Source organism: Thermothelomyces heterothallicus (assembly GCF_042370625.1).
Source record: "Thermothelomyces heterothallicus CBS 202.75 unplaced genomic scaffold P884_scaffold_6, whole genome shotgun sequence".
NCBI lineage: Eukaryota > Fungi > Ascomycota > Sordariomycetes > Sordariales > Chaetomiaceae > Thermothelomyces > Thermothelomyces heterothallicus.
In genome coordinates, this window is record NW_027192567.1 from 455,588 (window position 1) to 480,540 (window position 24,953).

The 24,953-nt window shown below is 58.7% G+C and overlaps 6 protein-coding genes across 6 annotated transcripts; 4 read left to right on the forward strand and 2 right to left on the reverse strand.

The window, feature by feature from the left end:
- Positions 1-805: 805 nt before the first annotated feature.
- Positions 806-2,781, forward strand: P884DRAFT_239530 (uncharacterized protein; the record flags this gene model as incomplete). The annotated part of the gene is made up of 4 exons (XM_069440140.1): positions 806-1,031; positions 1,267-1,566; positions 1,708-2,036; positions 2,088-2,781. The coding sequence occupies 4 exons, from the start codon at positions 806-808 to the stop codon at positions 2,736-2,738; spliced, it is 1,506 nt and encodes a 501-aa protein (XP_069299210.1). The 3' UTR covers positions 2,739-2,781.
- Positions 2,782-3,246: 465 nt separating this feature from the next.
- Positions 3,247-5,570, reverse strand: P884DRAFT_239532 (major facilitator superfamily-domain-containing protein; the record flags this gene model as incomplete). The annotated part of the gene is made up of 4 exons (XM_069440141.1): positions 5,204-5,570; positions 4,682-5,019; positions 4,455-4,576; positions 3,247-4,361 (listed from the first exon to the last, which is right to left on the reverse strand). The coding sequence occupies exons 1-4, from the start codon at positions 5,381-5,383 to the stop codon at positions 3,247-3,249; spliced, it is 1,755 nt and encodes a 584-aa protein (XP_069299211.1). The 5' UTR covers positions 5,384-5,570.
- Positions 5,571-6,791: 1,221 nt separating this feature from the next.
- On the forward strand, positions 6,792-8,639 carry P884DRAFT_239536 (FAD dependent oxidoreductase family protein; the record flags this gene model as incomplete). Its single annotated transcript, XM_069440142.1, has 4 exons — positions 6,792-7,092; positions 7,230-7,811; positions 7,935-8,345; positions 8,464-8,639. The coding sequence occupies 4 exons, from the start codon at positions 6,792-6,794 to the stop codon at positions 8,568-8,570; spliced, it is 1,401 nt and encodes a 466-aa protein (XP_069299212.1). The 3' UTR covers positions 8,571-8,639.
- Positions 8,640-9,624: 985 nt separating this feature from the next.
- On the reverse strand, positions 9,625-17,292 carry P884DRAFT_195985 (beta-ketoacyl synthase; the record flags this gene model as incomplete). The annotated part of the gene is made up of 6 exons (XM_069437948.1): positions 9,625-10,950; positions 11,026-11,904; positions 12,045-13,427; positions 13,470-16,379; positions 16,507-16,759; positions 17,006-17,292. 6 exons carry the CDS (start codon positions 17,290-17,292, stop codon positions 9,625-9,627), a joined length of 7,038 nt encoding a protein of 2,345 aa, XP_069299213.1.
- A 3,605-nt stretch (positions 17,293-20,897) lies between these two features.
- P884DRAFT_195583 (serine hydrolase FSH) lies at positions 20,898-21,923 on the forward strand (the record flags this gene model as incomplete). Its single annotated transcript, XM_069437918.1, has 3 exons — positions 20,898-21,335; positions 21,414-21,617; positions 21,705-21,923. 3 exons carry the CDS (start codon positions 20,898-20,900, stop codon positions 21,921-21,923), a joined length of 861 nt encoding a protein of 286 aa, XP_069299214.1.
- A 1,082-nt stretch (positions 21,924-23,005) lies between these two features.
- P884DRAFT_321611 (uncharacterized protein) lies at positions 23,006-24,850 on the forward strand (the record flags this gene model as incomplete). The annotated part of the gene is made up of 1 exon (XM_069445406.1): positions 23,006-24,850. A coding segment is annotated over one exon (1,845 nt), but the record flags the coding sequence as incomplete, so codon positions are not given.
- Between the last annotated feature and the right edge of the window lie 103 nt (positions 24,851-24,953).

The window sequence follows — 24,953 nt, forward strand, 5'->3', positions numbered from 1 at the left end:
TTTTTGCCACTCTAACTTAATATTAACTACTTAATTAATTACAGATTCAAATCACTTCTTTGCTCCTCATCTCTTTCTTTCTTTCTTTCGTTCTTTCTTCTTTTAGCCCCTCTTCTCCTCTTGTCTACTTCCGCGTCCCTTCGGAATAATATGGCAAAAGTGTCAGATATCAAAGAGCATATCTTCCCAGGCTCAATGCCGTTGTTAGTGCCTAACTCCGGGGACAAATTCCGGAGCCAACGTACAGCCGAAAACGCCGCGAACTCTTTGATTGGAACTGACCCGCCCGAGGGCTCCTGTTGAGTGCTAAAAGCCTACATCGTTTTGAGACATCCTGCGATTCCCATGTATGCTATTTCCGGAATTCACTGGATTTAAGAGACTTGGACTACAATCTCCGTGGCATGAAGGGGGCGTATTACGGAATAACTTTAAAAGTGGTTTTGTATCGTAATTAGTTATTATTCGGGGGTGCTGACATCAGCAAGATCGGGGGAACGATCGGCACCCGAGGAAGATCGAACGCCGCATCCGTTCGGGATATGCTCATCGACCAATCATTCAATCGTGCATTGGAAGGGTGCGCTCAGGCAGCCCCCGTCAGCAGTTTGATTGATAAGTCAAGTTCGCCTTTCCCAGGACCAAGATGGCCCCAACAAGCGCGAAAGCCGGTGCTTTCAATACAGCATAATTACCATAATTAGCTAATTAATTATCTCCTATCTGGCCTCGCTCCGTTCTTTGCACACTCCCGTGTGACACATTACTCGGAGACGGAATCAATATACTGGGTATTTATGCCACCATGTCCATCCTAATTGGGCCCGTGGTGTATCCGGTTGCCAATGAGAACGGAGGGAACGGCGAGGCGCAACCGGGTCCGGATGTGAAGACGATCCGGCTCTCCCCAACCTCGACTCCGGGCTTCACGCACGCCCCGGCCCTGACCGAGGAGAGTGCCAAGAAGACATCGGAGCTGCTCACCAAGAACCACGACCTGTACCACACCAGGTTCAATGGTGGTCTACATAGTAAGCGCGTCCCTTCCTCTTAATTAATTACCATTCCTCCAGCGTTGAATGCCGGAAGCATTTCCGGGGTCATTTCCCCGTCTTGGTGTTCAATCAAGAGAGAACAAAAAAAGGGACATCATCTCGAGTACAACAACGATGGAAGAGAAAGAACACGACGTTGAAAAGATACATGAAACTGTTTTACACCAGATTTGCGTAAAGTTATACAACTGACTCGGGCGTGCCATCGCAGACCACATCGTCCACCATCTCCTAACCCTCTGGGCTCTGGGCGCGTCGCCCCAGGAGGTCCAAGACATGTGGGACTACAATACCTCGTACCAGGCGCCCTTGGAGCCCGTGATGGCCGATCTCATCGACCTCCGAGATCCCGTGCGGTTCCGGGAATGCCTGGGCAAGAACGAGTGCTACTACGAGTACCTCCGCTTCTTCGAGGATGAGATCGCTGCCAAGGGCGTCCCGGCTGTGGTGAACGAGTACGTCTTCAAGCGGGACGAGCTGGCCGACGAGATCTTTTGCCGCATGTTTACGGGTAACGTTTTTCTTTCTTTCTTTCTTTCTTTCTTTTTTTTCGTTTTTGAGAACTTACTGTCCTCTCTCTATCTTTCCAGATATTATTCCCAAAGAACCAGTTAGTCAAGACTAACAACAATAACAACAATCTCTCGCCCAGATCTGGTCCACCCCATCATCCACCTCGGCTGCGCCCTCGAGTTCCACCAGCCGAGCCTGGTGGCCGAGGCGCTCGCGGCGGCGTGCGTGCACGGCGACTGGCCCAAGCACGTCCTCCTCCCGACCGAGGCGTACATCCGGACGACGACGAGGTCGTCGGGCGAGGCGCTGCCGCCGGCCGCGCCCCTGCTCGACGTGTTCGCCGCCCTGGCCGCCGACCCGGCCATCGCCGAGGGCGTCCGGCCCTCGGACCCCTTCAACAAGATCCCCGACGGCCTGCTCAAGCGCGTGTCCGGAGCGCAGCTGGCGCCGTACCTGGCGCGGTTCCGCGTGGCGGCGGCGGGCGACGGCAACGACGACGACGACGACGGGTCGGCGCAGCAGCCCCCTTCGCCCGAGGCGCTGCGGCGGGCCATGGTCGACATGATGCAGACGGTCGCGTACGTGACGGGGGCGGCGCAGCGTCCCGGCAAGCGCGAGGCGATGGACTTTGTGCTGCTGCATAGCGTCACCCTGTCCGTCTTCTACCCGGCCTTCCTGGCCGTCGACTGGATCGCCGACGCCGACAAGGCGCGGCTGGTCGAGGCGGCGGCGCGCGTGGGCGCCGTCATGTACGCCGGGTGCGCCTGTCCGCCGCTGTACCCGCGCAGGGTGGTCGACTACGCGCCCCGGCGGCCTGCTGACGGCTGGGCGGGCCTGTTCCGCCGCGCCGCCGTCTACCGCGACGAGGGCCACGTCGCCAAGGCGGTCCGCGCCCTCTTCGCCCTCGACCAGCTCGGCGACGATCCCCTCCCGGGCATCCCCCTCTCCGGCCGGGCCGACTTCCTCAAGATCGCCCACATGACGGTCGACTCGGCCGAGCGCGCCTTCGAGCCCGCCGACGGCCGCCACACCATGCCCGACGCCGTCGCCACGGCCATGACCGACCAGGTCGGCCAGGGCGGTGAGATGGTGGCCCAGAACCAGATGAGATGGGTCTTTTACGGCGGGCTCGAAAAGGCCTGGGACTGGGTTCCCGACGTGAAGGCGTGAACAAGTCATAGGATTTTTGTCATGGGTAATTAATAGTGAAAGCATGTGTACCTCTTCGAACCTGACTGATGCTGTTAATTAAGTTTCGTTTCTCTCATTGCTGGTAAAGCTCGTCCAAAAGTAAATGACAGGGGGAAAAGAAAAGAAAAGAAAAGAAACGACGAAACACGGAGCTTCTGAATTATTATCATCCAAAAAAGTCACCTTGTTTAAAGGCGTCATGATAACAAACAACCTGACCCTTGACGAGCACTCCGTAGGGCACCTCTTGAAATACTCAATAAAAATAATCCAAAAAGAAAAGAAAAAACTCGTCCAATAACCCATTTATTAATCATGTCCCAGTCTTATAAACCCTTGCGCCAGCTTTGATCAAACAGCCTCTAGCCACCCTAGAGACATATACATGCAGCCTTCTAAAAGTAACAGTCTATGTGATGATGGGCTTCCAGACCTGATTTATAGATAGATAGATACTCGGGGGGTTACTCTTGTTGTCTCCTCACACCTACTCCGACGACTCGGCCTTGGCCGCCTTTTTGGCCGCTCTCTGCTCCAGCGCCGCCCTCCGGCGCTCCTCCTCCCCTTCGAGGCCCGTCTTGACCTCGACGTGCTGGACCTGCAGGCTCTTGTGCTTGATGAGGAAGCTGACGAGCAGGGCGGCGCCGGCAAACGTGGCGCCGATGGTCCAGATGTTGCGCAGGGCGTCGCGGAAGGCGCGGCGGACGAGGTCCCGCTGCTGCGCGCCCTCGGGCAGTGTCTTAACGAGCAGCACGTTGGCCTGCGCGTTGCTGCCGGTGAAGAGCTCGGCGGTCGAGGGGCCGAGCGCGGCGCGGAGCTCGTCCTGCTGGTCGTTCATCGTGTTCGCGAACGCGACCGACCCGATGACGACGCCGATGGCGCTGGCGACGTTGCGGACGAGGCCGAACGAGGCCGTGGCCGAGGCGTTGTCGGCCGGCGGGACGCTGTTCTGCAGCGCGATGAGCGGCGGCTGGAAGTTGAGTCCGATCCCGAAGCCCGAGATGATCTGGTAGAGGATGACCCTCGGCCAGCTCGTCGAGCTGGGCAGGTCGTGGAAGAGCCCGACGCCCAGGGCCATCAGGGCGAAGCCGAGGTAGATGCAGTCGAGATAGCGGCCCGTCTTCTTGAGGTACGCGCCCGTCCCCACCGTGGCCACTGACATGGACACGGCGAAGGGGAGCAGCAGCACGCCCGAGAGGAACGGTTCGGCCCCGAGGACCGCCTGGCAGTAGAGGGGCAGGAAGTATGTGTTCTCGGTCAGGACGATGCCGTGGAGGAGGTTGACGGCAAAGATGGAGAAGTTGGACACGCTCGAGTACAGATGGACGGGCACGATGGGATATCGCGCGAGATACCGCTCCACCACGACAAAAAGGGCGACGGTGACGATCCCGAACACGATCAGGCAGATGACGGTCACCGAGTTCCACGGGTACGTGGTACCCCCGAGCTCGAGCCCGAGGAGGAACATCAGGGTGCCTCCCACGAGCGTCACGGTGCCGACCCAGTCGACCGCCTTGATTCCGGCCACGAACGGGGTCTTTGGCGTCTGCAGCTTGAGCAGGACGACGATCAGGATGAACGCGACACCCGAGATGGGCACTGCGGCGCCACAATTGTTAGTCAGTCTCTCCCTGCGAAGCGCGCGCGTATTATCGGGTCTGGCCAAGCGAGCAGAACGAAAACAAAACTCACAGTTGATGTAGAAGCACCACCTCCAGGATACGCCTCTCGTGAAGGCGCCGCCCACGAGGGGGCCAAGGGTAAAAGCCACGGCCCATACCAACCCCACGATTCCGTAATACTTGCCGCGTTCTCTGCCAGAAACGCCTGTCAGCAATTAACCCGTTCCAAGCGCCATAACACTGTTTGGGCAGAAACATTGGAGATTGAATTATATAATGGGAGGGGAGAGTTCTCACCTTGGTGAATAGAGGTCACCAACGACGATGCTGACCAGGGAGAGCAAGCCACCTCCGCCAATGCCTTGGATGACTCTGCCCACCAGCAGCATGGAAAGGCTGACGGCAGCACCGCAGAGGGCGCTTCCGAGGAAGAAGATGCCCGTGACGATCAAGAGAATGGTCTTTCGGCCCCAGATGTCGCTAAACTTGCCCCAGCTCGGCGCCACGACCGCAGCGGCGAGGAGGAAAGCGGAGCCGACCCATGTGTACCCAGAGGTGGAGTGGAAATGGTCTGAGATGGTCGGCAACGCTGTCGTTACAATGGTGATGTCGAGAGCAGCGAGGAAGACGGCCGTCTGAGCTTAGGGTTATTAGTACCCGGAGACGAAAAGAGATATAACACTGCGAAAACCAAAAGAAGGAAAAACGTAAGAGAAAACGAATGAAGGAAAAAAAGAAAGGAAAAGAATAAAGTAAAAAAAGATGAAGAAAAAATTAAAGACAGAGACAATAACACGGAAGGGTATATTAATAACTCACGCATAGCGAAGTCATGAGCAGGGCAGCCTGCAGCCTAGATCTCTTGGTTCGAACGGCGGGTGCTTGGATCGCCAATTCCTCCAGGGAGCCGGAGCCGGAGCCGGAGCCGGCGTGGTCGCTTGCGGGGGGAGAGCCCGGCGACTCCCGCTTGACTTCATCTTTTACTGCGTCGCTGGACATGGTGAGCGATGGCTATTGAGGAAAGCAACGGCATCTGCATCTTCAGAGCAGTAGGGTGAACGGGCAACTGCGAGCTCTCCAAGTGTAGTAGTATTCTAATCAGTCGTTTGTAGCATCGCGCGGTTGGCGTTTGGGGGGGCAAACCGAGCCTTAACACCGGGGCTTAACTCCATGCAATATGAGACATTGTGTGCATATTGCGTGTATGCCGGCGATGAAGTACGGATACCGTGACATAGCCAGGTTTGCTGCTTTGTTGGTTGACCTTTCGGCTGGGGTGTACGCAATCGACCTTCTGCGCACGGAAGCAGGTAGATCGGCACAAATCCACTCCGTTCGAGACTGCCTCTCATCCGGGTTCCTCCCTTCGGTTTCTGCCTTAGCGTCACGCGCCTGCCTTTGAAACCCGACAGCATTTCTTGTATCCCGTTAAGAAACCCGAAGCAGTCTCAGTAATACCTGCCTTGTAACCAACGAATACCTCGTTCCTCGATATGAACGCCGGGGTTAGTGACGAATTAACTCCGGACTTCTATAATATACGGCGAGCGACTGCCAAACATCAGACATCATTAGAAAGCCCGGGCCAATCACTATCACCGTCTCGTTCCCTCACTTACTCGGGAACCGTACAGAGTATCTCGTCCCGTTTAGATAGGTACCTTAGTTATGTCATGCTGGGCTCATAGGTGTCTTGCACCTCAGGTGGTAAAAGTTTGTAGCGCGAGTTGAGGCGCTGGCCACAACGGATTGTTGATTCCTGCATACTTTGTAGTGTAATTACACACGCTTGTCGCCATCCCCCCTTCCCCCCCTGGGGCAACCCCGAGCCGCTTCTATCTGTCACTGCGGATTCCCTAGGAGCAAAACAGGCAACGATCGTTAGGAAGCCCGGTGTCGCGTACGGGGCGCCACCCCGGAATATCGACTCAACTGCGCCTCTCCCCTCCAGGCCCGGGCACGCTAAACACGCTTCGAAGATTTTGCTCAGCCGCAAGACTACAGGCATCGCTTCCCGACCCTAACGGCAAGCGCAGCAGGCAGTCTCGCAAGGCATAGCTGAGCGAAGCGAGTTAAGCAGAATGAGAAGAAAGCGCCACAATGGTGCATTTCACCGGAAAAATCTCTTTGCAATAATACATGTCCATATAATTATAACCTAGGTAAATTCTTTAGTTTTGTAGGAGGCATTCATAGAGAGCACAGCGTATGCGTATCAAGATCGCGAAAAAAAAAAAACACTTCGAGGGCGCATTCGATTTCGAGACCCATTGGTTCCTGCATGATTCGTATTTTTTTCCCGTTGTCTCTGATTAATTACACTGCCGTTCGTTCCTCGTTCCCGCCCATCATCATCATCATCATCATCATCATCACCATGCATTGCCGATCTGCCATCAAGACATGCATGCTGGCCGCGCTCTCTTGCGGGCCGCTGTCGTCGCACGCGGTCGCCGTGAAACCGCCATCGCTGCCAAGGGCAGACCGGTTCGACGACCAATCCTACGCCGCCGGCGACATCATCACGCGCGACGTCGCAGTAATTGGCGGCGGGTCGAGCGGGACCTACAGCGCCATCACCCTGCGCTCGATGGGCAAGAGCGTCGTCGTCGTCGAGAAGGCCCCGCGCATGGGCGGCCACACGAGCACCTACGTCGATCCCGAGACGGGAGTGCACGTCAATTACGGCGTGCAGGCCTACTACAACAGTATGTATCATCAGTCGATGCATGTCATCATTGGTTGGCTTGCTTTGGTTGGTTGGTTGGTTGGTTGGTTGGCTGGTTGGCTGAGACGCTGCTGACAATATTATCCTTTTTTCCTTCCTTGATTCGTTGGTTTCCAGTCTCGGTGGCCACGGACTACTTTGACCTCCTTGGGGTGCCCATGGGCCCGTTCCAGTTTACCCCGGTGACCCGAGTATACGCGGACTTCCAGACGGGCCGGAACGTGTCGGCCCCTCCAAGCCCCGGCCTCGACGGGTACGCGGAGCAGCTGCATAAGTACCCGTACCTCGAGGACAGTTGGAACCTCCCCAAACCCGTGCCGGAGGACCTGCTGCTGCCGTTCGGCGAGTTCCTGGCCAAGTATGGGCTCGAGGATGTTGCCTACACCATCTACATCTCAGGCCCCGGATACGCCGGTGTCCTGCGGCAGCCGACGGCGCACGTCTTCAAGATGATTGACGACTCCTTCATCAACTCCAACTCGGGCTCCGCCACGATGCCCCTCAGCGGCGACAACGCCGAGCCCTACTACAGGGCCCGCGACATTCTCGGCTCCGACGTGCTCCTGTCCACCACCGTCGTCGACTCCCGGCGTTCCTTCAACGGCACCGGCGTCCGCCTCGTCGTCCAGACCGCCTCCGGACGGAAGCTCATCAAGGCCTCCAAGCTGCTCATCACCATTCCGCCTCTGCTCGATAATTGTGAGTTTTATTTTTGTCCTTCTCCTCCCACCCCCTTTGTGCCCCATCCCATGAATGATAGGGAAGGTAGAAAAAGAATAAGAACAAAGAAGAAGAAAAAAAGCTAACAAGTGCTCGCCGCAGTGGGCCCCTTCGACCTCGACGGCAACGAGCGGCACCTCTTCTCCCAGTGGAGCTACACCAACTACTTCATCATGCTCATCAACAACACAGGCCTGCCGGACGGCTTCCAGTTCGCCAACGCAGTCCCCTCTTCGGCCGGCACCTTTGGCATCCCCAACCACCCGGGCCCCTACCAGATCACCGCCACCCGCGTCCCGGGGCTCTTTTTCGTCTGGTACGGCAGCCCCCGCGCCCTCGGCGAGGCCGGCGTCAAGGCCGACGTCGCCGCCGTCATCCAGCGGCTGCGCTCCACCCTCAACTCGACCGTTACCACCCCTCCCAACTTTGTCCAGTTCCGCAGCCACACCCCTTTCAAGCTCGTTGTTTCTGCCCAGGCCATCAAGGATCGATTCTACGACAAGTTAGCAGCACGTAAGTATTTTCTTTTCCATCTTCTTTCTTTTTTTTCCTTTTCTGTCCTCTTCGATTCGCGAGTCAGATCAGTTGAGATCAACAAAGGGTGTAAACTAATACAACAATAATTAAACAGTCCAGGGGCGCCGTAACACGTGGTACACAGGAGCCGCCTTCATCTCCCACGACGCCTCCATCATCTGGCACTACACCCACTCCCTGCTGCAGGACATGTTTGCATGAGCCAGCTTGTCGAAACCGGCGCGTAGTTTGGTGGCAATAGGAATATAGACTGTACCATTAGCAATCTAGACCTCGTAGAGAATACCGCTCTCATTAATCCCATGTAATTATATACATATACGACGCATTCACATGCACCGACAAATTTATATACATGTAATTATATGCACGAATGCAGTAGCATTTGTAAGATGCTAATTACCTGCTTCTTCTGATAATAAGGGGCACACGGATCCGGACCCCTGGACGGTCGTTATTCTCCACGGAGCTAACAACACAAGGTAGCGACACGGAAAGGGAAACAAATTGGAAGAATATCATACTTTGTACGATGCGATATACATTCTCGTTCCTCACTTCCCTAACCTCTTGCACTAAGTAGAGGATGACATCGGCTTAACTAATTAATTTAAACCTGACACATGGAGAAGGAGAAAACATGCCATTGCACCTAGTCAAAACATTATTTGATGTTCGAGTTAATTACAGCAGAAGTAGAGCCCAGTTCTTAACAGCCCAAGTCAAGAATCTTCCAGGATAGGGTACTTCTAATTAATAATCAATCAGTTGTGAGTAATAATTAACATGCGATAATTATACCATCTGAAACCAAAGAATCGTTTGTTTTCCCTTCATCACATATGAACACCAGAGATAATTAATTAGTGCTTATTTTGTATGAGTATGCACTAGGTGAGAGTGATTCTGATTCATGTGTATAATAATAATGGAATTTCCTATCTCGAGAAACATCCATCAAAAAGAAAACAGTAAATCTGACAATCTCTAATGGAAAAAAAGCCCAACCAAACCAAATAATTAATAAACAAACAAACCAAGAACAAGAACAAGAAAACAAGAAAACAAAAACAAAACAAAGGAAATAAAAGACATAGTTCGTTCGTCTATCCTCCCAACTCTCTAGCAAACTTAGCAGTCTAATTACCTCTAATTAACCTCTACCAACCCTCTAATAATAATACCTCTCTCCAACCAGAGCTCACAATTGATAATTATTAACTGCGTCTCCGTTTTGCCTCCTAATTAATTATCATCACTGCAAGAAGCCAATCTCCCTCCAGATGTGGACGTACTTGCGCACCACCTCCTCGCCGACCGGGCCGACCTCGTTGAGCGAGCGCGAGTGCTCCAGGCTGCGGCGGACGTTGAGGACGAGGCCGCCGCACGACATGCGCAGGTAGTTGCCCTCCAGGAACCCGAGCAGCGCCGCGGCCGGGTTGTCCTTGGCCGGCGCCGCCCGCACCCGCTCGACCCACTCGCCGAAGGGGATCAGGTCCCGGATGCCCAGCGCGTCGGCCAGCACCGCGTTGAGCTCGCGCCACGGCTGCCCGACCGGGTTGTCGACGTGGTAGATGGGGTATGCGGCACCGTCCGCGCCCGGAGAGTTGTTGTTGTTGTTGTTGTTGTTGTTGTTGTTGTTGTTGTTGTTGTTGTTGTTGCCCAGGATCAGGTCCGACAGGGTGGCGGCGACCTGGTCGACGGGCGTCCAGTAGGCGGACCCGTCGACGTCCGGGAGGGCGCCGAGCGTCTGGGACGACTTGACGAGGAAGCCAAAGTGCTCCATCGGGTTCCAGTACCCGCTCCTGCTCGACCCGGCGATCTGGCCCAGCCGCACCGCCATGGCCCGGAACCGGCTCGGGCACTTGTGCAGCGTCTCGTCCAGCATCCGCTCGCACGTCCACTTGGCGTCCCCGTACCCGTTGGGCAGCACCGAGCCGATGTCGACCCGGTCCTCGGGCACTACGGTCCGGCGGCCCCCGTTCTCGTTACTGCCCAGGCCGTAGTGCCCGACCACGCCGATGGACGACACCATCTGGAAGCTGAAGCGGAAGGGCTCCGGGCGCAGCGAGGCGGCGTCGCGGGCGAGGTCCAGCAGGTTGCGCATGGTCTGGAACTGCGGCTCGAAGCCGGCCAGGGGCCGCTTGGCGCTCATGGGCCACGCGCTGTGGATCAGGTGCGTGACCGTCCGGGCGAGCTCGTCGTACCGGTCCCGGGGCAGGCCCAGCAGCGGCCTGGCGCTGTCGGTCTGCAGCACCAGCAGTTTGGGCCTGAGCGCGTCGGGGAACCGGATCCCCTTCTCGCGCATCGCCTTGATCTGCCGCGCCTCGGCCTCCAGCCGGTTCTCGCGGTTCAGGCAGACGACCCTCTTGACGTCGGGCAGCTGCGCCAGGTGGTACACCAGGTTGCTCCCCAGGCTCCCGGACGCGCCCGTCACCAGGACCACCTTTTCGTCGTCGTTGCCGTCGACGACGCTCGGCGCCGCCGCGGAAGGCGACGAGGCCTGTTCCGGAGCGGCGAACCCGGCGACGTACTTGCGGACGTAAGCATCCACGGCCGCCCTGCGAGCGTCCAGGGCCGCCTGGGCGGCGGCGCCAGAAGCGGCGGCAGGAGCGGCGGCAACCTCAGCCTGGCTCTTCTTCTCCTCAGGGCCCACGGCTGCTGTCTCGGCAACGGGGATGCTGCTGCTGCTGCTGCTGCTGCTGCTGCTGACGGGCACGGGCACTTGCTCGACCGCGACGCCGCCCGCCGACAACATCTTCCTCAGGTCCTCGACGGTGGGGCACTCGAGGAAGAGGGACTCGTGCGAGATGTCGAGCTCCAGCTCGTCGCGGAACCGGCTGGCGATGACGAGCGACAGCAGCGAGTCGATGCCCGCGTCGGCGAAGCTCGTGTCGTCGGTGAGGTCCTTGACGTCGACCCCGCTCTCCTCCGAGATGATCTGGAGCGCGCGGTGGAGGTCGACGCTGCCGGCGGGCGTCGTGACCCCCGTCGCGGCGTCGCTGTTGGCGTCTCCGCTCCCGCTCGGCGGCGGCGCCCCTCCGGACTGCGACTCAGTGTCGCTGCTGCTGCTGCCGCCGCTGGTCGAGGGCGAGTCGTGGCCGGAACTGGCTCCGCTTCCTCCCCCCCCGAGGAGGGTCCTCAGGTGGCCGACGGTCGGGTACTCGTAGAAGAGCGCGTTGAAGTCGAGGTCCAGGTCGAGCTCCTCCTTGAAGCGGGCCGAGATGGTCAGGCCCAGCAGCGAGTCGATGCCGACGTCGCTGAAGTTGGTGCTGTCGGATTCCAGGTCCGCCACCGCGAGCCCGCTCTCCTCGGCAATGATGGCACGCGCCTTGGCAAACTGGCTGTTTGCAGCCGGGGCAGGAGGGGGAGCTAATGCGCGGGTGGACGAGGGCAGAGCTTGTTGTTGCTGCTGCTTCTTGGCTCTGCTCGGCGCCGCTTGCTGCTGTTGCTGAGGCTGCTGCCTCTGGGACGACTTGGCGCCGCTCTCGATGGAGAGAATGACCTTGAGAACACGACGTGGCACGCCTTGGATCTAGAGTTGAGATAGAGTCAGGTTAGCCTCTTTCGAGTTTGTCCTTTCTCGCTCTTCCCATTTCGCTTTGATAAAGACCAGGGAGGGGGAGTGAGGCGGGGGGGGGCGGGGCGGAAGGGGAGGGGGGGAGGAATACGAACCGCAATCTTCCCAAAGAAAGCCGCGACCCTGTCGCCGTCAAAGATGACCACGTCACCGTGCCACAGCTTGTCCTTGCCCTCCTCCATGCGCGTGTAGGTCGTGTACGTCTTGTCAAAGTCAAAGTCCTCGAACAGCTGCAGCGAGCCCCAGCCGTGGTTCATAAAGACCTCGTTGTCGAGATCGGTATCGTCGTTGCAGTTCATGGCGAAGCCGCACGACTGCGTCAGGGCGTCGATGATGGCCGGGTGGGTGTGGAAGCTGCCGCCCCTCTTGACGGTGCCGAAGCTGAGACGGCTCGAGGCCTCGAGCGTCTTGCTGTTGAGCACGACCTCGTCGATGGCCCGGTAGTCGTCGTGGAAGCGGGCCAGCGGCCGGATGGCCCGGTACACCATGGGCCGGTTGAAGCGCGCCGTCGTCTCGGCCGCGATGCCGTCCCGGAGCGCCTTCATCTTCCGCTTCGCGTCGGCCGCCCGGCTCGCCCGGACCGCCTGCTGGAGGGCTTTACGGTCCCTGCCGAAGAAGGCCACGCAGCGCGCGTGCTCTTGGAGCTTCTGCCTGCTGTCGAAGGACATGAACCGGATGGCCGCCGACCGGGACGGCCAGTCGACCTCTGCGTGCGCTTGCAGCGGCTGCTGGTCGGTGCCGGCCCGGAGGATCAGCGCCTTCGAGATGGTCATGTCGGCGACGTCGACGAGATCTCCCACCTCCCGGCTCGCTCGTGGCCGTCGGTGCTGCTGCAGTTGCTGCTGCAGATACGTGCCGAGGCTCAAAGCAATGTCGGCGTACACGGACGGGGTGCAGAGCGGGATCCCGTCGACCTCGTGGCCCCGGACGAGCGGGCTGAGGTCGTTGCGTGCGATGTTCGCCTCGACGACCAGGCGGGTCTTTTCGGCAGACTCGTGCGTCTCCTCGACAACCTTGTGGATCGTGGTGCTCTCCAGCTTCGGGCGGCCGCCACCGCCGTTGTTGATGATTAGGGGCGGGTCTCCCTTCCGCAGGGACCAGTCGTTGACGTATTGGATCCAGTACTCCTTCAGGTCCCAGCTGTACGCCGGCAGCGGCAGGACCTTGTGGGATGTCTTGAAGTCGCGGTGGTACTCGGCCCACGCGATGTTGGCTCCGGCCGTGTAGAGGGACCGGAGGGTCCCTGCCAGGACTTGCCAGGCCGACCTGCCGCGCTGCGCCGAGGCGAGGCACGGAACCCGAGACCCCAGGACGGCCTTGACCATGCCCGATACGGCCGGGTGCGGGCCGATCTCGAGGACCGTTGACTGGTCGCCAATGACCTGGCGGGCACGCGCTTCCGCGAGCGCGCCGAGCATGTTGACCGGCTGGCGAGTATGACCGACGAGATAGTCCGCGCCAAAGGTGAGACCACCGCCCTTGCCGTCGTACCCGTCATGGCTTCCGGTTGATGAGCGAACCCGGACCCGGGCGTCCAGCGGGCAGATGACAGGGATCTTGGGCTCGTGGTACGTGACGCTGCCGGCGAGCTGCCGCAGGTCCGACAGCATCGGGTCCATCTGGGCCGAGTGGAACGCGAACGGGACCTTGAGCGGTGTCGTCTTCATGCCCGCGGCCGCGAGGAGGTCCCTGACGACGGCAATTTCGTCGTTTGAGCCCGCCAGGACCGTCTCGACCGGCGAGTTGATGCACGAGACCTCGTAGCTGGCCTTATCCCCGAGGACGGCGGCGATCTCGTCGGTCGAACCCCGGACGACGAGCATGCCGTGGGTGTCGGGGGCGCACTTGTCCACGAGCACCTGGGCCCTCTTGCCGACGAGGTAGATGGCGTCGGCTTCGGACAGCACGCCGGCCGCGCTCAGGGCGGCGTACTCGCCCAGGCTGTGGCCGACGACGGCGACGGGCGAGATGCCCCACGACCGCCACAGCTTGCTCAGGGCTATCTGCATGCACACGTTGGCCGTCTGCACGACGACGGGGGCGAACCCGTCGGTGCTCTGCTCGTCATCGGACTCGATGAAGGGGAGCACGGACGGGAAGCCCATCCGCTGCGCGAGCTGGTCCAGCCGGCACATCTCGCTGCGGAACAGCGACAGCGTCCGGAAGAGCTCCTTGCCCATGCCCGGGTACTGGGCGCCCTGGCCGGTGAAGGCGAAGACCACCTTGGGCGCGCTCTTTGGCCGGGTCATGCCCGCCGAGTCCCTCAGGGCCGACTCGATCTGCGCGCGCAGCTCGTCGACGGTCGAGCCGGCGAGCATGACGCGGTGCTGGTGATGGATGCGCCGCGCCGTCGTCGTATACGAGAGCTGGCCCAACGAGACGTGCGGGTTCTCCCCGAGGAAGTCCGACACGGACCGGAGGTTGCCCTGAAGCGAGACCCCGTTCTTGGCCGACAGGGCCACGAGATGGGGCCTGCGCGGGTCGCCGCCGCCGCCTTCCACCCCCTGCGCGACTGCGGGTTCCCGCTCAGGGGGGGCGTCTTCAATCAACAAGGCCGAGTTACCGCCGGCCGCGCTGAAGTTGTTCACCATGACGCGCCTCGGCTTGGAAGGGTCGGAGCTGCTGCGCCTCCACGGTGTCGGCTCCAGGGCGATCCTGACGTTGCGCTCATGCAGGTCGGTCGGGAACTTGCGGTTGATCCGCGTCTTGATGCCGCAGTGCGGCACGATGGTGTTCTTCTGCATCATCAGCAGCACCTTGATCAGGCTCGACACCCCCGAGGCGGCCTCGCCGTGGCCGATGTTGGCCTTGGCCGATCCGAGGTAGAGCGCCTCGTCGCCCGTCCGCCGTCGCTTGGCCTGCGAGGGCGGGGGCGCAAACACGTCGAGCACGCTGGACATCTCGCCGGCGTCGCCGGCCTGCGTGCCCGTCCCGTGCATCTCGACGTAGCCGACCGTATACGGGTCCACGGCGGCCTGGTTCAGGATCTTGGTAAAGATGGCCTTCTGGGCACCGACGTGCGGCCGTGTTATGGACTCGGACTCGGCCGAGTGGTTGGTGTAGGCGCCCAGGATCACGCCCAGGATCGGGTCGCGGTCGGCGAGGGCATCGTCGAGGCGCTTGAGGATGACGGTGCCGATGCCTTCTCCGCGGCAGTACCCATCGGCCTCGTCGTCAAACGTCTTGCAGTTCCCCGTGCGCGAGAGGAAGTGGCCGCGGTCGAGCCCGGCCGTGAAGTCCGGGTTGGTCAAGACGTTGGTGCCGCCGGCGATGGCCGTGTCGACATCGCCTCGCCACAGCGAGTTACACGCCAGGTGGATGCTGGCCAGGCTGGACGAGCAGGCCGTGTCTACCGCGTAGCTCGGGCCGCTGAACTTGAAGAAGTAGTTGATGCGCCCGGGGATGAAGGCACGGTTGCCGCCGGGGATGAAGTACGTGTCGATGTTCTGGGCGCTGTTCGTCTCCATCCAGTCGTTGCTCGTCACGCCGTAAAAGACGCCTACGCGGTCGTGCCGGGTCGAGGGCGTCGCGCCGGGTACGATGCCGGCCTGTTCGATGGCTTCGTACGCCGTCATCAGCGCCAGCCGTTGCGCAGGGTCGATCTGGGGTGCCTCGCGAGGCGAGATGTTGAAGAAGCGCGCATCGAAGACGGCAGGGTCATCCAGCCAGCACCCGTACGCCGTTGCGCTCGTGTTCTTCCCTGCCCCGGTCGGATCCACGTGCGTTCTCGCGTCCCAGTGGAGGGGGGGAACAGGCTTGTGGACATCCAAGCCCTGCTCCAAGACGCGCCAGAACGCCTCGTTATCCTTCGCGCCCGGGAACCGCCCTGACATGCCGATAATGGCCAGCTTGGGCTTCGTGGGATTCGGAAGGAAGGACGCATCCTCCTCCAAAGGGCCGCGTTTGCTTCGCCCTGCCGCAGTGGAGGGCGGAGGAACCATGCTTCGCAGCGGCGTCTGTCTCAGCGCCGTATAAATGAGCTGGTCGGCCGCGGTTGCGATAGGAGTGACGGAGAACCCCTCCGCCGCTGAGCCGCCAACGCTCTCGATCCAGGCTTGCAGTTCTCCAAGGATGCCGCTCCACCGAATCGGCTGGAGCAAGATCTGCCCCACGGAACCCTTCAGGAGGGCCGTAAAATCGCCCTGGTTGTCCACCCTCTCCCCCGCACCCGAGAGAAAGGTGAGCGTCGAGTTGGCTTGGTCGGGCTCCGAAGTCTCCCTGTTCGAGGAGGGGAGGTCCTTGACAACCTCGTCGACATCAAACTCCGAGTAAAGGTGCGGCGCATGATACGGGCCATAGATGGTGATGGGTTTAGATTGGTCCCTGAACTTGCTCTTGGTGAACCGTACAAGGGATGCCGGGGGACCGCTGACAGTGACGCCGTTCGGTGCAAAGGCGCTCACGTACGGCCTGCTTGTCAGGGGCAATGCCTAATACCAACGCAAGGAGACGCGGTGGTCAGCTATGATGCAACTTCACCGACACGGGAGGCCCGGCCACTCAGCGGGCCCCCCACAAATATGGCAGGGAGGTAGGTAAAGAGATGTATCTGCTCACCGTCTGCTCGTTGAACTTCTCAACGGTCTCGTGGGCCTTGGCCCCCGGGACGATGATCGACCAATGCTGGTTCGACTCGGACGAAGAAGTGACCCTTCTCGCCACGTCCGCTACACGCATTCCTATTCGGAACGCCACCGTGACCGCATCCACCGCCTTATGGACGAGATCAGTGGTGTTTCGACTGGAGCTGACCGCAGCCGCGGCTAGCGCTCCGGTGCAAAGGCCCAGAACACAAGCCTTGCCCCTTGAACTGTGCCATGTGTCTGCCTCCTGGCTGTTTTCAGAGAATTAGCATCCATCGGTGAGTAGTGCTTGCTAAAGAGGAATGAGGAGGAGAAGTAACGGAGGAAGGAAGGAAAGAAAGAAAGCAAGAAAGAAAGAAAGAAATGAACCGGAAACAAGGAAAGGAAAAAAGGTAAACTCGAATGGAAGGCCTTGGTCAAGCAACCAAGGAGAAGGGCGCTATCTGCGAGAAACGCGGAGTTCGACGACTTACCTCAGGAAAATGCCAATCTGGTACATGCAGATCACGGCCATGTCGATGGGAATGCACCGCTTGGTGCTATGATCCCACAGGATCAAGTCATCAAGGCAGGTGAAGCGCGGCACGTCCTCCCGCAAGGGCGGCGGCAGTTGGTAGATCTCGGCTCGCACGGCATCGTAGGCCTTGACAAGAAAGTCCTGGACGACGGGGTTGTGTCTCTTTCCAAGGAGGTCTCTCAGATGCGGCTGGGTGTCGTAGGTCTGATCTCCGAAGAGATACAACTTCAGTTGGTTTTCCATCGTGCCGTGTTGAATGACAAGCCGCACGGGACAAGTTGAGGCTGGAAGGAGACAAAAAAAAAAAAAAAAAGAACAACAGGAATCCGGAAACTCCTGGTTTGTGTGTGGAGCTTTCAAATGCGTTTGGGCATTGGGCACTCCTTTTGGAGATAGAGTCTTTATTATCATGGGCTTCCATATCCTGGCCATGTCCATTGGATCACCGAACCCAGGGCCGAGAAAATGGGTGACCTCTTTCCAGCCCCGGATTGCACACCTAATCGCGAATCCGTTTCCCAGCACTGGCCCCCCATCTCAGGCGGCGTTCGATGATTCATTGACCGTTCATCCTCGGGGAAACTCGTGTTGAGAAGAGGCCCGGGAGAGGGGCGGAGGGGGGACGAGGGCCGCGTTTTCGCACCCCGGGCCTCGTGGCGGGATGTATGGCTGTGTCCGTCTTACGGGCCTCACATGCGCTCCAGAAGCATGATCCTTCCTCGTCGACGACGCGTAGCCTCAGCGCCCATCTCGGTGCGATGCCTTTGGTGGCCGGATATTCGCCTCAGCAGCTTGCTTGCAAAACCGGCGCGTTCGGGGTCGTCTTTCAGAGTTGCGCGGCGCAGTAGGTCGCCAACATCCTTGGAGTTGAGGCTCCATTCCGATTTCCCGCGCCTCATCTCAGTGGCGGCGACTCGTAATCCGGGGTTTTTGCGATTGGCCGCCCGGTTCCAAGCCATCGGGTTTCGCCGCCCCGGAGGAGCGATTCCATCCAAACCATCGGTATGCACAATTAGCAGTCGTCTCGCCGATCTAATTACAGGTTAATGCACCTAAGCACTTACGCGGCATGATGACTCCCTCGGACAGGCACCGGGGCAGTCGCGGCTACTGCATGCATATGCTCGGGTATGATCGTCGTCGTCGAGCGCATGGTTAGCCTGGAGAGGGACCCTGTAAGGATCTTTTTTGGTGTGTTTAGCTTCGAGCCAAGCTTTCGGCATTTGTGTGAGCCTGCCCGCTGCCCGGAGTCAGGTTCGATGTAAGGAAGTGGTTCGGGGCTAGCGGTGTAGTGCTCGGTAAAAAGCGACTAAGATCGGGAGTGTTCAGCATAATCTGTAATTACTACGCACAAGCATATACATCCCGAGGGTACAGGCTACGGCCTCTGCCTGCTTTACCTAAGGCACCTACCGATCTGCCTACCTAACCTTTTGGTGACCCTCTACAAAGTGTGCAAGGTACCTACCTGCTTACTAAGGTCGTCAAGGGTAATTAAGTTACCAGCGGAGTGCAGCGCCCTTCAAAGGAAGCAGCTGGGACATCCCCCGGAAACGGTTGCCCCACAAAACTCGTAAAACCCGTCATTAGTTAACCGTTTGTTCCCGATGTTGTCTACATACAACCTGCAATCAATCCCTTTGCGTTACTCCGGAGAAGGGTACCCTCTTTGGGTAAGGCCAGCTGATTGCGCAGATAATGAACAATGTCGTTTCCTGCGACTCGCCAGCGACCCCGTCAGGAATAACCGATACGCGGGTTGTCTTTCGTTAATACCCTGCGAAGGAGAGGAGGCCGATAGTCTGTGCTTGTGGTGTGTCTACATAGTAACATTCCAATAAACCATACTCCGTGCTCGGTAAGGCTACGATGTGTTGGCCAATCAGGTTGCGAGAGCTTCAAGTTTTTGCTAGTACTACAGTACTACTGTGTAGAAGTCTTGGATTTAATGTATGTCCACATATTTGGCGCGTAAGCAATAGGGGTACTGTGTAAGAAAAAGCGGTTCAAACAAGCTTTTACCCGAGCGCCGGTTGAAGTCGCCCCTCAAGCTTGATTGACCTTGGCACCCTGCAGCCGAGCGTGTTCCGCGCATCATCCGAGAGGGACGGCGTTTAACTAGTTAAAAGGACTGTGTGAGTCGCTATGTTCACTGGCCTGCCTAACGCGAGCCCGCCCGCTAAACTAGCTGTCGATCATTTCCCGGCACGGCCCGTAGTTTCGACTCTTAGCAGTTTACTCGGTTATTCCGTTTTTCTGGAAAGAACTCGCCGTGCAGATTAGGCAGTCTTTTTGCGTCTCGCTTGCCCCTGTCAGAGAATTCGTATGCCCCGTAAAAGGTAGTAGTGCACTCTAGATCTTGGGTGCTGGTGCCTATTCCCTTGTAATATCCCGTATATACTCCGTACGTGTTGTGCCTAATGAATCCTTGCACACTACGGTCCCATCGGCAGTAGCCAAGTGCATGGATGGAATATTCATGTGCATGTATAATTTCTCTGGGCATTTCGGGAATCTGGGACTCGTTGCTTTCCTGTGTTGTTGCCGCAGGGCCGCAGTATTCCACTCCCGACCAACAACTCTTTGTCACAGGACGAGCGGCAGGTGATTGTCACGGTAGCGTTCGAGACACGAGATGTTGGGCCAACCAACCGGCGTGCGAGTGTCAGCTGACAGTTTGAAACAATGGCTGCAGTCTTATCGTTGGGAAAGAGTGATTGGGCATGCGCATTTATCGCACCACCAAACGAGTAATACGGAGTAAGACAGAATGCGAGACTTCGAGCACCTGACGCCTCTGACTAGGTAGGGCATCCGTCGTACAGAGATTATACACAACCGGTAGGAATTTTTCACGCCCTAGGGGCTCCCAGACGAGGAGGTAGCAACTAGGGATCGCGGTCTGACAGTATTCCGCCCTCGGAACTTGGCACTTTTTCCTGCAGTAGTGTCACAGTGTCACCGAATTGAGTAACTTTAAACGATGTTCAGGAGCATGTGTACAATCATCCGTATACAAGAGGAAGTCTGTTTAAGGTTATTCACAAGGTCGTATTTTGCCAAGTACGGATTAGTAGTAGAATACATCCGTACGGCAGCAAAGTGGGGTGGACCGGTGTGGCCATTCGCGGTGCGGCAGGATGCTGTTCAGAGTGGGGTTCGCGGCGGCCCCCTTGACAACTTGACAACAGATCAACGTTAAGCGAGCCGCAAGGTTGAGGCAAGGCGAACGGATGGCTGTATGTACGGACGTCCTGTACAATACGTTTAGGGTTGCGGCGATCGTCTGTGGTTGAGACGCCCACCATGTCAGAATTACTCCGGTCAAGAGCGCCAATCTTGTTATTCGAGGACTGCGGAGCATGCCTACCTACACCACTCGCAAGGTATCTGCATCGGTTGTCTAGACGCCGGGGGGTGCCCGAGGAACTTCCGCGTTCTCTTTCTCGCGTGGGATGCCTGATAATTAACGATGGCACCACGGCCCCCAAACTCACCTCGGGCAAGGAAGGTGCGTAATGTATGACCTACATACGGTAGTGTAGTGTAGGCAGTGCGGACAATAATAGATAGCATGCTGTACCTTCCTCCACTGGCTAATTAATTAGTGGACTCGTCTGACGCTCATTCTGTTCTTGGATCTGCACGGATTCCTCGCTTCCCGTCAATTCCTAGCTTCTTCTTCTTCTTCGGCATTCCGGTTCTCCTTTCTCCTTCCGCATCTTTTCTTTCGATTTATTTTTAGGTTCTACAATTAATTAGTACACATACCATACTCCGCTCGATTTTGAACCCTCCCACACCCGGCGCGCGAGCGCGCACAAACTAATTAACTAGTTAGTAGCGCCATGGCCCCTCTCCCCCAAAATCCCCATGGGGCGGCCAACCATTGTCCGGCGGTGCCCGACCCCCGCCCGCGCATCCTCTGCCTGCAGGGCGGGGGCACGACGGGCGCCATCTTCCAGGCCCAGTGCCGCGCCCTGATCGGGGCCCTGCCCGACTTCCGCCTCGCCTTCGCCAACGCCCCGTTCCCCTCGGAGCCCGCGCCTGACGTGCTGCCCGTCTACGGGGCCTGGGGCCCTCCGTTCCTGCGCTGGCTGCCCTGGAAGCCGTTGCACCAAGGGCAGGAGCCGGGCGACGACGCCGCCATGGCGCGCGCCATCACGTCGTCGCTGGACGAGGCCAAGGCCCTCGACGACGCCCGCGGCGGTTCCGGGCCCTGGGTCGGCCTGCTGGGATTCAGCCAGGGCGCCAAGATTGCGGCCAGCGCGCTGCTGGACCAGCAGGTCCGGCGCGATCTGAGGGCGGCCCAGAGGGGGGACGGAGACGCCGGGAACCGCAACGGCAGGGATGCGGCTGCCGAGCACTCGGATGCCGAGGGGGGCGGCGACGCCGACGCCGACGCCGACGACGGCTACCGCTTCGGCATCTTGCTGGCCGGCCGCGGACCCTTGGTCGGGCTGAGCGAGCACACCCTGGGACATCCGGCGCTGGCAAAGCCGAGCGACCTGGCAGCCTTGCTGAGGTTTGAGCGGCTACCGCCGTCACCGCGGCATGGCCCGTCCCATGTCCAGGACCATCATCGTCGTCATGATAAACGTGATCATGACTCGCGGCCACCACCTCTTGAGGAGGAGGAGGAGGAGGAGGAGGAGGAGGGATTGTTGTTGCGGGTGCCCACGGTTCACGTGCATGGGCTCCTGGACGAAGGTCTCGACTGGCACCGCAAGATGGCGCAACAATACTGCCATGACGAGAGCACAATCGTGGTCGAGTGGGCTGGGCCGCATCGTGTACCTCTCAAGACGGAGGACGTGATGAGGGTGGCGGCTGAGGTGTACCGAGTGGCGAGACAATGCGAGGTTGTTGTTTGAAGCGAACCATCCACAAGCACGCGTGTACGAGGCCAGGATTTGTGCAAAGTTGTCAAGAGTCACGCCGTGGCCGTGCATCCGGGGATTCGTCGAATAGGATAACTCTAAAATCAAAGCCTTCTCCGTTGGCTGGTCCCCGGTCCCCTGAGCTGATGCTGATGAGGTGAGACGGCACTGGACAGGCGCAGCAGAAGCGCCTCGTGCGGACAAACAGCGGGCACGCGGACAGTTAATAGTGTATGTAATAATATGTACCGTATGTAGTTACACGTCTGCGGCGTAGCCCAACGCACCCGCGGCGGAACCGGACCGAAAAGCGAAATGCAACCCCCTTAACCTGATCAACCGTGATTATTATTGCTGCCAAGATAATAGTGTGAAGCTTGAGCAGAACCGAATGGACGGAATGCTCCCCGAGCTTACTCCGTACACTACTGGTAGCAACAAACCCACTCCTTCTCCCCTTCTCTCGTGGCTGCTGGTAGAACTGCTCGCCCCTCCTGTTTGGGTAGCGGATTGATTCGGTTGCCTGCACTACTGGGGTGTAATTATGTCCTGTACATAAATGCAGTAGCTACGGAATAATGTAGGGTGATCTGTATGTAATAATACGACTACCTACCTAATCATGTTCGAATCGAATCAATGTGGTCTACATAGATATTTTGTAGTTAATTAGTTCACACAGTCAATATTACGGAGCGGCTACCCAAAAGGCGTCATGCATGTCTCAACTGAGCCCCCTTTCGTTACCTCGGCCGGGACCGAGTCGTTCGTCCTAGAAACGAGGCGCTCCTGAACACATCAGCACAGGCACACTGGCCATTGGGCTTGAATTGATGAATAATCAAGGCAGGCACCTAAGTAGACCTTCTATCCTCCTCGGGTACATAAGTAGTTACGCGTCCTTGTCATATTTCTCGCGTACAAGTATACATAATAGTAGGTAGCAATCCCCTGGGGAGGGGCCGGCCGATGGGACTACCTAGTTTGACCCGTGCTGATTCGGGGATTCGACGGCCGCGCAGCAACACTTGCATCCCTGAATGCATCCAACGGTTAATCTGAACGGAGCCAACTACCCAAATCGGACAGACATACCTAGTACGCTCTCGCAGATCGACGACTGGCCACCAGTAATAGCCATCGACTTGGAATCTCTCCTCTCTGAACAATATCGGAATCGGGTTGCTCGATCTGGCGCATCGTCGTGGCTAATAATAGAGAGAGGTATGGACGCGAGGACTAGCACAACGCGGATGCCACGGCAGCCGAAGCTGCGTGCCAGCTGTGACCGCTGCGGTGCGTCCAAGCTGAAATGCGACCGGGGCCAGCCCGAGTGCGAGCGTTGCATCTCCCACGGCATCCCGTGCGTCTACGGGGTGTCGCGGAAGATGGGGAAACCACGGCGATACAGACAACAAGCTCAGCCGGGCGCCGCTACGACCAGGGACGGCCCCGACAGGAGAACAACGGATTCCCGCACGGCTGGTAGCACCCTAAACACGGGGGTGGCTGCCGGTGCCGGCTCCGATGCTGCGAGTGACACCTCGACTCGCAGCAGCAGCAGCAGCGGCAGCGGCGGCAGCGGCAGCGGCGGCAGCGGCAGCACTGCCGGCGCGGCCAGTACCACGGCCGATACCGTCCACAACACCAGCATTGCCGACGCCGCTCCCTGGGACATGGATGTAGACCACATGAGCTTGGACGTGTTGGCAGACCTGTATGGTCGGGACGGCAACCACCATCCGCAAGATCCCCTTATCGATCATCATCACGAATCTCAGCATGAGCAAACCCAGTCGGAGTTGCCGACATCCTTCCCGGCCCTTGACTTCATCAACTGGGCGAGCATTGCAGACCATGCCCGAGCTGACGGAGACGTGCCCTTGCCGGCCTCCGCTCTCTTCTTTGACGAACCTGCCTCGGGAACGCCAGAAATTCTCGAATCGCCGGGCGTCAGGGGCCACTCATTGTCAAACACTCCGACCCAGCAGCCGGCAGCGACTCCTCATCAGCTCTCCGAGATCACTTGGCAGCCGCCACCACCACCGCCTACCGCAGCCACCAGCAGCAGCAGCAGCAGCAGCAGCAGCTGTAGCAGCAGTAGCAGTAGCAGCACCGCCACCATCACCGCCGCCACCAATACCTCCGGGGGGATGCACGACTGTGCTCCCGAGGCGTACGAGATCCTCAAGATGCTCTCTTCTCTCGACTGCCATCTCCAGAACGACGGCGGCGACGGCGGCGGCGGGCCCAGTCCGTTGTGCGGCCTCGACCACATGCTCCGCCTCAACCGCAAGGCGACCGAGCAGCTCGAGCGCCTGCTGGCCTGCCCCTGCGCGAGGTCGCCCCACCTCTCCCTGCTGTACGTGTCCGTCATCTCGCGCATCCTCAGCTGGTACCAGCAAGCCGCCGGCGGTGCCGGCGACGCCCAGCCCTCCTGGAGCCCCGTGAAAGAGGAAGGGGATGCCTCCTCCTCCGCCTTGCCGCGAGGCCATCACGCCGCTCCTACTACTACTACCCCTTCCTCTTCCTCCGTATTATCCTCCCCGGCTGAAGTCTCGAGCTCCGCATCCGCCGGAGGCGCGTTGCGTCCCGGGCCGATGGCGGTTGTCGCGGCGCCGGTCAAGGTGGCAGTCGGGACGTTCGACGTCGACGACCTGGGCATCCAGAAGGCGGTCAAGATCCAGCTGCTGTCGGGCGAGCTCCGGCGGGCGGGCCGGCTGATCGACAAGCTGGCCGCCCAGTACACGGCCGCCGGCGGCAGCGGCCCGCGGCATCCCGGCGGTTCCGCCGCCGCCGCCGCCATGTACGTGGGCGCGCACACGAGCAGCCTGCATCACAGCCTCGACGCGTGGCTGCGGGGCGAGCACGCGCGCATCACCAATCTGATGCGGTTGAGGTTGAAGGAGCTGAATACATAATTAAGAATAGTGTAGATAAGTAATCAAACGCATGAAACAACAAAACAAGAGGGAAAAAGTGAGAGAAGAAGAAGAAGAAGAAGAAGAAGAAAAAGTAGAAGAA